Source organism: Balaenoptera musculus, chromosome 7, assembly GCF_009873245.2.
Source record: "Balaenoptera musculus isolate JJ_BM4_2016_0621 chromosome 7, mBalMus1.pri.v3, whole genome shotgun sequence".
Taxonomy (NCBI): domain Eukaryota; kingdom Metazoa; phylum Chordata; class Mammalia; order Artiodactyla; family Balaenopteridae; genus Balaenoptera; species Balaenoptera musculus.
In genome coordinates this window covers 55,346,817-55,358,339 of record NC_045791.1, presented here as the reverse complement: position 1 = coordinate 55,358,339, position 11,523 = coordinate 55,346,817, and the positions used below count along the sequence as shown (strand labels likewise).

The 11,523-nt window shown below is 34.1% G+C and overlaps 1 protein-coding gene across 2 annotated transcripts in view; it reads right to left on the bottom strand.

Moving 5' to 3' along the window:
• Positions 1 to 676: 676 nt before the first annotated feature.
• SCRN3 (secernin 3) overlaps positions 677 to 11,523 on the bottom strand; it is a 35,238-nt gene continuing 24,391 nt past the window's right edge. For both annotated transcript variants that reach the window (XM_036857852.1, XM_036857851.1), the window contains exons 6-8: positions 7,478 to 7,640; positions 6,022 to 6,196; positions 677 to 2,996 (exon numbers count right to left, since the gene is read on the bottom strand). In XM_036857852.1, coding sequence (XP_036713747.1) covers positions 2,826 to 2,996; positions 6,022 to 6,196; positions 7,478 to 7,640 — 509 coding nt within the window. In that variant the 3' untranslated portion in view covers positions 677 to 2,825. The remainder of the gene's footprint in view (positions 2,997 to 6,021; positions 6,197 to 7,477; positions 7,641 to 11,523) is intronic.

The window sequence follows — 11,523 nt, the reverse complement described above, 5'->3', positions numbered from 1 at the left end:
CTGAGTGGGGAAAACTTCCCTGAGGAAGTCATGTTTCAGCAAAACTCTAAAGGATGGAAAGAACTACTTATATAAAAAGCACATGAAATGAATGGTGCAAGCAGAGGGTACAGTCATGATGAAGGAACTGGGCACATTCAAGGAATTGAAAGAGCAGAATAGAAACTTTAAAAATAACAAAGCATAAGATATAGATGGGGCAGATTGGCAGGATCTTGTTGATAGTTGTTAAGGATTGGAACTTATCTCATTGACTCTTTACAGTTTTAGACACAATAGGAAAATTAACAACTTGATTTTTTAAAATGAGCAAAAGATCTGAACAGATTCCTCACCAAAGAAGATAATATAGATGGCAAATAAGCATATGAAGAGGTGCTTTGCATCATATGTCATTAGGGAAATGCAAATTAAAACAATGAGATACTACTACATACCTATTAGAATGGCCCAAATCCAGAACACTGACAACAACAAATGTTGGCGAGGATGTGGAACAATAAGAACTCTCACTGACTGCTGGTAGGAAAGCAAAATGGTACAGTAGTCACTTTAGAAGACAGTTTGGCAGTTTCTTATAAAACTAAACATACTCTTACCACACCATCCAACACTCATGTTCCTGGGTATTTACCCAAATGAGTTGAAACCATGTCTACACAAAAACCTGCACATGGATATTTATAGCAGCTTTATTCATAATTGCCAAAACACAGAAGCAACCAGACGTCCTTCAGTAGTGGATATCAGCAACCAGGGTATCCAGACAGTGGAATATTATTCATCATTAGAAAGAAATGACTTATCAAGCCATGAAAAGACATAGAGGAAACTTAAATGCATATTACTAAGTTAAAGAGCCAATCTGAAAAGGAGGCTACATACTGTATGATTCCACCTACACAATATTCTGGAAAAGCCAAAACTGTGGAAACAGTAAAAAGATGATTGCCAGGGGTTAGGGGAAGGGAGGGATGAATAGGTGGAGCACAAAAGATATTTAGAGCAGTAAAACTGTTCTGTATGATACTATAATTGTAGATACACGTCATTATACATTTATCCAAACCCATAGAATGTACAGTGAGTGAAACCTAATGTAAACTCTGGATTTTGGGTGATAATGATGTGTCAGTGTAGGTTCATCAGTTATAACAAATGTACCATTCTGGTGTGGGATGTTGATGGTGGAGGGGAGGATAGAGGAACAAGGGTATGTGGGAACTCTGTACTTTCTGCTCAGTTTTGCTTTAAGCCTAAAACTGCTCTAAAAATAAAGTCTATTTTTTAAAAAAAGTTTTAGGAGGGAAATTCATGAACATATTTAAAATTTTAATAGACCACTCTGGCTGCAGTGACCCAGGTGGATGAAGATAAAGAGCAAAAATGGGTGCAGAAGAACTTAACTGCAGTGGTCCAGGTGAGAGCTTGGTGCTAGTTTGGTCTAGCATGGTGTCAAAGGAGAAAGTGAAAACACGCGGGCCCTAGAGAGAGGCACGTTTCTGTGCCTAAATAAATCAATGAACTGCTTACCCTTAGTTTCCTCACATATTAAAAAAGAGAGGGGGGGCATTTGGGGGTTGCCCAAAGGGCTTCATGATTTAAGAAGAACTTATCACTGAATTATATGTAAGGCAAACCAGAATTAACTGAGCATTTGATACAGTTTTCTTTTGTAATGGCAGCCCTGCATTAGACAAGAGCCATCAGGCAGATTATGATTTTTATGAGAGAATTTAAAAAATAATTTCTGAGGACTCTTTAAATATAATGATCCACTATTTTAGTAATAATCCTAATTGCAGTGATAGTGACCAATAAATATGATAATGCAATCAAACACCTAAAATGGAAATTTCTAGAAACCAATAAAAACATAGTGCTATTTTGAGTTGGATTTTTCTTTTGTTTATATTTCCAACTTGGAGTCTTACTTGGTAATCCCGGTGTAACTTTAACAAAGTTTTATAATCTTTGGACAGGTATTATTATTCATATATAATGTTCATAATACATTATTCATTATAACGTTCTTAATGTTCATAATATGCTAATATTTCTATTTCATCACCACTATCTCATTCCTGTTCCTGTTTTCACTGAATGAACAGAAGTAAAAGATGAGAGAGATGTGAGACACCAAAATAATATCTCCTAAGGTCTTGGCTTATTCTATTTCCTAATCTCCCAGGAAAGCTCTTCTAAAAATATTAACATAAATGTCTGTTAAGGGGTATGGGCGAAAAAATGCTAGATAATTAGAGCTAAAAGCTCACTGGTCAGCTAAGTCTTGACAAAGAGCATGTTTGGGTTTAATAAAACATTTGCATAATTAAAAGACTGGAATAAGACAATGTAAATCTAGAAAATTTTGCTAGAGCTGGCTAATACTTGCCTAAAGCACAAAAACTTATTAGTTGAGACAATATTTTCCATTACTAAAGAAAAATCTGCTTTCTTGTTGTAACTGAGAAAATTATTTGAGGACAATACATAATTATAATAAATGTATACATTATTTTAATGTTTCATGCTTTATGCAGAATTGGACATTTAATTACTGTGATTTTTAAAAAGGTATTGTGGCTAAAAAAAAAATACAAGTCAGTACCTAAAGTGATACCTGGCTATCCATGATATATGTGTCCAATTCCAATGTTATTTTCTTTCTTAATATTTCATCAAGGCTACATGTAGTTTTAATAGCCAAGCTATCACTTGAATGCTATTAAAGAATAATCAGATCTGCTCAAACTTAATTTATATTATTTACCAAGGTAACAGATTCTAATTTTGAGGAAGATTGCTGACTATTTATGCGATCACTAAGAACTAATATTTGGCTTATAAATTCTAATTTCATCTTTTGTACACTGAGGAAAAAGATTAACAATTTTATCCACATCAAGATGCTTGTTTTGAAGGATTGATTCCATCTCTTTGAATAGTTCCTTCTCCAGTTTGCTCATGTTGTCCAACATTGTTTTGGCTTTTTCCTGAACAATTAAAAAATAAAAATAAATAACTACATAGACACACATGTGTGCATGAGCACACATGCACACACACGAGTCTAACAAAATTCCAAACCACCTCTATAGACAAGGTTTGTTCATTCTGGTTTCTACTTCTGGTTCGGTTCCCCTTCTCCTATTCTTTAGATAAAGAAAGAATGAAATTCTTTGGGAAAAATCATCGTTCTAGATTCAGTTAATCTATTAACCACAAACTATTAGTTATTTTTAGTAGAAAATACAATAACAATTATGTAGTATTAGTCTATAAGCAAGAAACTTAAAAGACAAATAACAGGTCAATTGAAAATTTGATATTAATTGTGTATGGGGAAGGCTGCTGAAAACTGAGGCTGAAATATTTTTATGAATTTGGATCTTCTACATTTAAAACCAGTATTATCAGATTAAACAAAGGAAATAGAACAGTGACGTTCAAGGGAAAGAGCAACTAAAAGAAAAGTCATTTTCTCTATGATTCCTCCTTGTATCAACACGGGGGAAAAAAGGTCATGATTCTTATAGAAAGGAGAAATTTTTAAGTTATTAATGAATTACCATCATCAGTTAGAGGGTAGGTACTGACAGAAAAAGTGTATAAGAAGAGAGTTACTAGAAAGTGAGCGTAATTTTAAAAATTTGAACCATAATGGGGCAGAACTCCACAAAACAAGGATTCTAAACTTTGACCTGTACTTCAGTATGAAATTGTATGCAATTTTTTCTGAAGAAACACTGCATTTCATATCAGTGCAAAAAATGTATTTTATCTATAAATGGTATTAGAATAATTGGTCACCTCTTTGGAAAACGAAGTTAGAACCCTACTTCATAACACCCATAAAAATAAATTCCAGATAAAGAATTAAATTTTTTTTTCAAATACGCATATACGTACTAGAAGAAAATACAGAAGTTATATTTATTTTGAGGTGAGGCAGCCCTTTTGAAGCATGAAATCAATATGCCTTAAAGGAAAAGACTAACAAATGCAATTGATTAAATTTTAAACTTTTGTCTGACAAAAAAGTTAAATAAACAAACTGAGATTAAAAATTTGCTATACCACAAAGTTATTCACATATTTTTGCCTCTTTGAGGCAAAAGACAAAAACAACCAAGAATCAATTGAAAAACAGACTAAGGAAAATAATAGGCAAGTCATTTAAGAGGAAATACAAAGGCCAATAAACATATGAAATTTTCAACCTCATTAGTAATCAAGAAATGTTAACTAAACTACCAGTAGGACTGACTCTCCCTAAAACACAGTAGTTATTTACAGAGCCAGGACTAGAACCCTGCTCTTTGACACTTCTTCCCTCAAATCCCATTGTCTTTCCACTACTTCATGTTGTCAATCAACATTTAATACCTATTAAACAGAGCCTAAAATAGTAACTTCTTTTAAATTTTATTTCATTATTACTTAGAAAAATGTCAATCAGCAATTTAATTTAGTTTAACAGGCATTTAGTAATAAGGCTACAAAACCCACCTCCCAGAAGCAGTATTTAAGGGGAAAAGGGAGCTAACAACTCTTGAGAATTATCATGAGCAATTAGAGCAGTGCAGAGGCTGCTCAGGAAGGAGGGAAAATCCCTCCAGAGCAGACATTCATGAAACATATCACTGAAGAACTTGAGCAAAGGCGAGAAGAACCAGGGGCTCATCATTTTTCACAGCACTGTGCTGATTCTGGAGGATGGGCCAAGCCCATGGAGGGAATGACACTTCTGGCCCCATGCACTGGGCCCTAGTCAGTGCACTTAATAGGCTCCTAGAACAAAACACTTGCCTCTCACTCCATGCCACTAGGCTACAAAAAGGTGTTTACACTGTAGGTGAGAAGTAAAACAAACTGGTCTCAGAAAAAAGCAGTAGTGTCGAGAATCTATAGCAAATAGAGGATCTGTACAGAGCTCTCTGCTTTAAGCATAAGCACTGGGGTGGGCCGGGGGGGTGGCGGAGAGAAAAGCATGGCAACTATGTAAACATACTACAGAAAAAGGAAAGAAATAAATAATTGCCGGGGAGGAAAATTCATCTAATTCATTTAATGTAGAAAGAATGTAAATGTATATACCTTCACAAAGTAAAAGTAATTATAGGCAATAAAAATCAGAAGCGAAGCTGGTAGAAGCAGGTGAGAAAAGGTATAAGATGGCCAATCTTTTCCTTCATTGCAAGGAACCAGTTGATAGTTCTGAGAAAAGCCTTTAGGTAGCCCTTCCATTTCCTCCTAATCTATTTTTTTAATCTCTGGGGCAGAGACGGAAGAGGGCAGGAAGGCTGAAGAGGTATGAACATTATAAAATTATTTGTCTACCCATCAATCTATCTGTCCCTCCAAAATATATATCTACTTATTTCTGGAGATGAGATTGTGGGTGATGTGTTTAATCTTTTATTATGCTTACATTTAAAAATAATAAGCATTTATCTTTTTTTAAAACTTCAACTCATTATAATAATTATTATTTTAACTCTATGGGGTGTCAAGTCACTTTCAATTAAAATTAATCTGAGGGTATATGATTAAGAACATTATTTTAGAGACCAGGTTAACTCCCCTCCAGAGGTTTTGTAATTTTTGGTGTGAGATACACTAAGAAAGCTACTTAAACTCTCCAAGTCTCAGATTTCTTATCAGTAAAATGGAAACAATAATAGTACCTACCTGATAAAGTGGTTGTGAAGATTAAATGAAATATCCCATGTAACAGTACCATGGTGCTTGGTGTATAATAAGTGTTCAATAAATGTTAGCTATTGTTATTATGTTTAATATACTAAATTTCTCTAAATTCATAATATATTCTTAACCATTTTTTTTAACCAAAGTTCAAAAATAATATAGCTCTATTATAGTCTAAGCATCTAAACTATTTTTAAACCTATTTTTATATAAAGGAAAGAAAGCTGAAATTTCAAAGTTCAAAATATGGATTGAATCATATTTTAAGTTATTCTTAATGATAAAACAGAGAATATAATCTAATCATACCTCTTTATTATCTAGTATTTCCAAGGCCTGTTGATGTTTTTGGTAGAGTGGGTGTCTTCTGTCAGGCTTAATGTTAAACTGTGGCTTCTTTTTAACTGAATCTTCAAATGTGGGTGAACTGGTGTCCAATAGTTGTGAAATATTTGGTACAAATATGAAAGGCTTAAAAACAGATCTAGAAGAAAAAGTATTAAGTTTGGTATGTGGGGATATAAAAATATTCAGCATTATTCTAAATCTTCTAAGATTCCCTCTAATTTCTACTAATTTATAACATACTAATTGTTCCTGTCATACTACTTATACCCATGCCTGTCTTCCCTGGTACACTGGGATCTCCTAAATACTTTATTTAGCCTTGTATTCCCATGAACCTAACAAAGGGCCTGGCATATAAACAGTGTCAAGTAAAATTATAGTTCATCATTTTCTACTGCAAACTCCACAGTTGGAGGGTAAGAACAATCCTCAATGTAACAGATTGAGCATTAGGATTTGGGATGAAAATAAGCAGCAGTATTAATAAGGGATTCACAAGTTTTATTCCGTTTTCTGGAAGATATCTTTAATAATATGAAAGATTATAATACTAAAAGATAGTGAACATAAGATCACTTCTAAATGTAATGTGCATTAAGTTTTATGAGATACCAATGATTTAAATCAAGGTAGTCTATATATATCCTACTTAAGATATAACTTGAACTATTGATATTTTGTTTTACATGTATGTATTTTCTAGATCATTTAACCTTTTTACTCTTACTCATCATCTAATATTTAATACTGAAATCTGCATTAGAAAACCAACCTACTTTCTTTTCTTGACAATTTTAAATATAGTTAGGGAAAGAGGGAGTAAGGATAACTGCCATACCAGAAACTATAAACATTTTCATCCCATATGAATGAGAATAGTTATGGCAATGATACACATAGGAAAATGGCAGACTAAAACCTGAATAGAAAATGCATTCAAGAGACTTCCCTGGTGGCGCAGTGGTTAAGAATCCGCCTGCCAATGCAGGGGACAGGGGTTCGAGCCCTGGTCCGGAAAGATCTCACATGCCACGGAGCAACTAATCCCGTGTGCCACAACTACTGAGCCTGCGCTCTAGAGCCCGCGAGCTGTAACTACTGAGCCCATGTGCTGCAACTACTGAAGTCCACATGCCTGGAGTCTGTGCTCCACAACAAGAGAAGCCACCACAATGAGAAGCCCGCGCACCGCAACGAAGAGTAGCCCCCGCTCGCTGCAACTAGAGAAAGCCCACGTGCAGCAACGAAGACCCAACGCAGCCAAAAATTAATTAATTATTTTAAAAAAAGAAAATGCATTCAAAAATTATTGTGGTATTTGTGCAACAAAAATTTAGCCCGACAAAATCATCACCAAACTAATGACTCTACCCTACCCCTGACCCCCTGCTTGGTTTATAGCATTTTGTGACTTTACCTCTCAGGATCAGGAGTCCCTGTAAAGAAGTGGATGCAAGGAACGTTGGAGTCTTGAGGTAAAATAGAAACCATGCTTGCAGTGGTCAGGAATTCTCCCTCCATATTAATGCCACTTGGTTTATCTCGGAGAATTTCCATCATTGTTTCAAAAGTTATGTTTCCTAGGGAAATGAATTTTAAGACCATCAAATACATATGCATTTGCAGGTTGGTATCCTGCAATTATGAACTGCTTTCTCTATTGATAATACATAATATGAGACACTGGTCTAGGTATAAATTAAGTAAGATTGACTATAAGCAAATCTTGTATCATAACTGTTAGACTCACTACACTGTCACAAGGAAGATTTTTTTTTAATATAAAATATACAAAATCTCAAAACATTATAACAGGTTAAATCTGTTATTTCCTAAGAAGAAGAAATCAATAATGCAAAATACACTCAATCTCACTGTCGTTCCAAAATTTTTTAAGAGGTATGTAGTTAACAATTAACTAATGACATCAATAACTATTATCTGAGTCTATCCATTCTGGGAACCAAATATTAAGAGAATATTGTGCTTAGTTTCCAATATTATACAAGATGTTCTTTACAAAATAACAAATTATTTTTCCTGTAATATAATTTCTATGCTGACATTAATACTCTTGTATGAAAGTGTGAATTGTAACCTGAGTGGGAATGAAGGAGGCAAAAGGAATTATTGGCTAATGGAATTTGTATGTACATAGTTCCACTGGACTACTTTAAAAATTTAAATGTCCATCATGCGTGATGAAAATAAATGGCATTATATTCTGTTTTCTGCTTTCATAGGTAAAGTTTGATATTTTAAGGAGATTTTTTTGAGAAAAATAGAAGAAAATCTATCTCTTTAGCAAACACAACATGTCCATGGTTACAGAGAACCTCAGAATCCCATATTTGGAAGGAATTTCCACCAAAAAATTTTAAAAGCCAATCATGCCCTCAGACAGCTCTGTTTCTTTCTATATATATCCATAGTCAAAGATGTGATTTAGGATCTATCTCATGTCAAGATGAATAATCTTACCCTTCCACAATGCAGTCCTCTAAAAGTAGCCAAAATATCTTCTTCTCACATGATAATAATTCTCTTCTCCAAAATTTATGACTCAATTCTCCCTGAATCACATTAGAACTCCTTCAAATTAAAACTTACTACTAAGCTTAACTGAAATAAACTTTTCCTCTCCATCTGTCTTTTGTCTGTATTGGTCCTATCTTTTGTTTATCTTGGTCCTATCTCTGCCATCAGATTATAAATTCCTGATCTTTTGTCTGTATTGGTCATATCTCTGCCATTAGATTACAAATTCTCTCAAGACAAGAATGGGATTTTCTCTGTTTAGTTCTCATTCATTCAACAAATATTTATTGAACACCTAGTAAATGCCAGGCACTGTCCTAGGCAATGGATAGATAGATAGACACAGACAGACAGAAAGACAGATATTGATAGATTTAGACATGGATATACAGCTCTGTGAATATAAAGAAATGAAAGTCCCCTGATCTAATTTCAATTGAGGTAACCACAGTTAACAATTCAAAAAGGATTTCTCCTGGGACTTCCCTGGTAAGACTCCACACTCCCAATGCAGGGGGCCCAGGTTCGATCCCTGGTCGGGGAACTAGATCCCACATGCATGCCACAACTAAGAGTCTGCATGCCACAACTAAGAGTCTGCATGCCACAACTAGGAGTCCGCATGCCGCAACTAAAAACAAAAGATCCCGCATGCCGCAACTAGGATCCACTGCAGCCTAAATAAATAAATAATAAATAAGTAATTTTTTTTTAAAAAAAGATTTCTCCTGAAGAGTTTCAGAACAGGTCTGAAACCTTTTCTTTGAATAAATGCAAGAAATTCTCATTATCAGAAGAAAACTGGTACCAGAAAATAGCCACTTAAAGCAACATATTTAAAATAAGAATCAAAACTTCATGGTAAGTAGTGGAGGAAAAGGATTGACTGGGTCTTTAAAATGAAATTAAAATACAAAAATAAATTTATATAAGCTTATAGTTAACAAAATTTAGGTTAAAATTTTAATATGCTAATTCTTAGAACAAAGAATGAAACAAGTGTAATTTTTACAACAAAACGGTAAGAGAATTCGACTTTATTTGACTATTGCAGAATGATCATACAGATAATGATTGCAAAAATATATGAGGACTTCATCAAGTTTCTCAAGTCCCTCTCTTAATTCTTTTTTTTTTTTTTACTGTATAATAATTTTATTTTTTTTCTTTTAAAATTTTTTGGAGTATAGTTGATTTACAATGTTGTGTTAGTTTCAGGTGTACAGCAAAGTGAATCAGTTATACATATACCCACTTTTTTTTTTTTTTTTAGGTTCTTTTCCCATGTAAGCCATTACAGAGTATTGAGTCAAGATCCCTGTGCTATACAGCAGGTTATTATTAGTTATCTACTCTTAATTCTTTAATATTCAAATCATTTTCTTTTGAAGCACTTTGTTGTGTTACTGCTCTCAGTTTTTCTTCAGTTGTCAATAGGTCTAACTCTCTGTCCATTTTTTATTTGCCAATGGCTTTGTATGTGACCTAATCAGTTATCTAATATTAATTTCATGGGCTTCTGGAAATCTTGCATCTTTTGTAAGACTTTCAGTTTGTATTTTACTTGTATTGTGTTAATAATCATTAAGACACATCAACAAAAATATTGACGCAAAGAAGAGGAAGGATAGTGTTAAGTTGGGAAAGATGTTTGAATGAGGACTAATTTTATAAATAGATGGTTAATCAGTGATTATCTTTATGTTTGAGACTAGCTTTGCTTCCTTATGCAACCCTTGTAACTTTGGGGCATCAGACTGAAAATTCAGATAAAATGGACATCCCTCCTACCATCCATCACAACTTGCTGCAATCTTTGCTTCATTAACCAGCTGATATATGACTAAAATGAGGTCATTTTTTAAAGTACCTACATCTCCCCAATTTTCTTATATGACCTCCTAATTTTTTATGCTTGTACAAAGTTTATATTCCCCAAAGTATAATTCTACAAGAAAATTAAAATAGAATCACTAACATATAATTACTTACCTGAAAAACCAAAGAGAATAGATTTTAAAACTACGAAAACAAAAGACTGTCAATGAGGTGTCCCATTAAATAAGTAAAAACACTCGACAGCTTTCTTATAGATCAAAACCAACCAATTAACAAACATAATAGAAAAATATTCCATTCACATTACCAGTAAAAAAAATATTAAATATCCAGAAAAAAACTTCAAAGTCAAGTGGAAATCAGTAATCTAAGCTTCCACCTTAACAAACTAGAAAAAGAAGAGCAAAATAAGCTCAAGGCAAGCAGAAGGAAGAAATAATAAAGATAAAAGCAGAAATCAATGAAATTGAAAGCAGAAAACAGAAAAGTCAATGAAACAAAAAGTGGTTCTTTGAAAAGATCAATAAAATTGACAAAACTCGGGGCTTCCCTGGTGGCACAGTGGTTGAGAATCTGCCCGCCAATGCAGGGGACACGGGTTCGAGCCCTGGTCTGGGAAGATCCCACATGCCGCGGAGCAACTGGGCCCGTGAGCCACAACTACTGAGCCTGCACGTCTGGAGCCTGCGCTCCGCAACAAGAGAGGCCTCGACAGTGAGAGGCCTGCGCACCACGATGAAGAGTGGCCCCCGCTTGCCGCAACTAGAGAAAGCCCTCGCACAGAAACGAAGACCCAACACAGCCAAAAATAAATAAATTAATTTTAAAAAAAATTGACAAAACTCTAGCTAGACTGACAGAAAAAGAGACACAAATTACAAAATTACCAATATCAGAAATGAAACAGAGGTATCATGACAGACTCTGCAGACATTAAAAGCATGATAAGGGAATACTATGAACAACTCTATACCCATAAATTAACAACTTAGAAGAAATGGACCAATTATTTGAAAAGCACATATTACCAAAACTCACTCAATATGAAATAGATAATTTGACTAGCCCTATATATCTTAAAGAAAT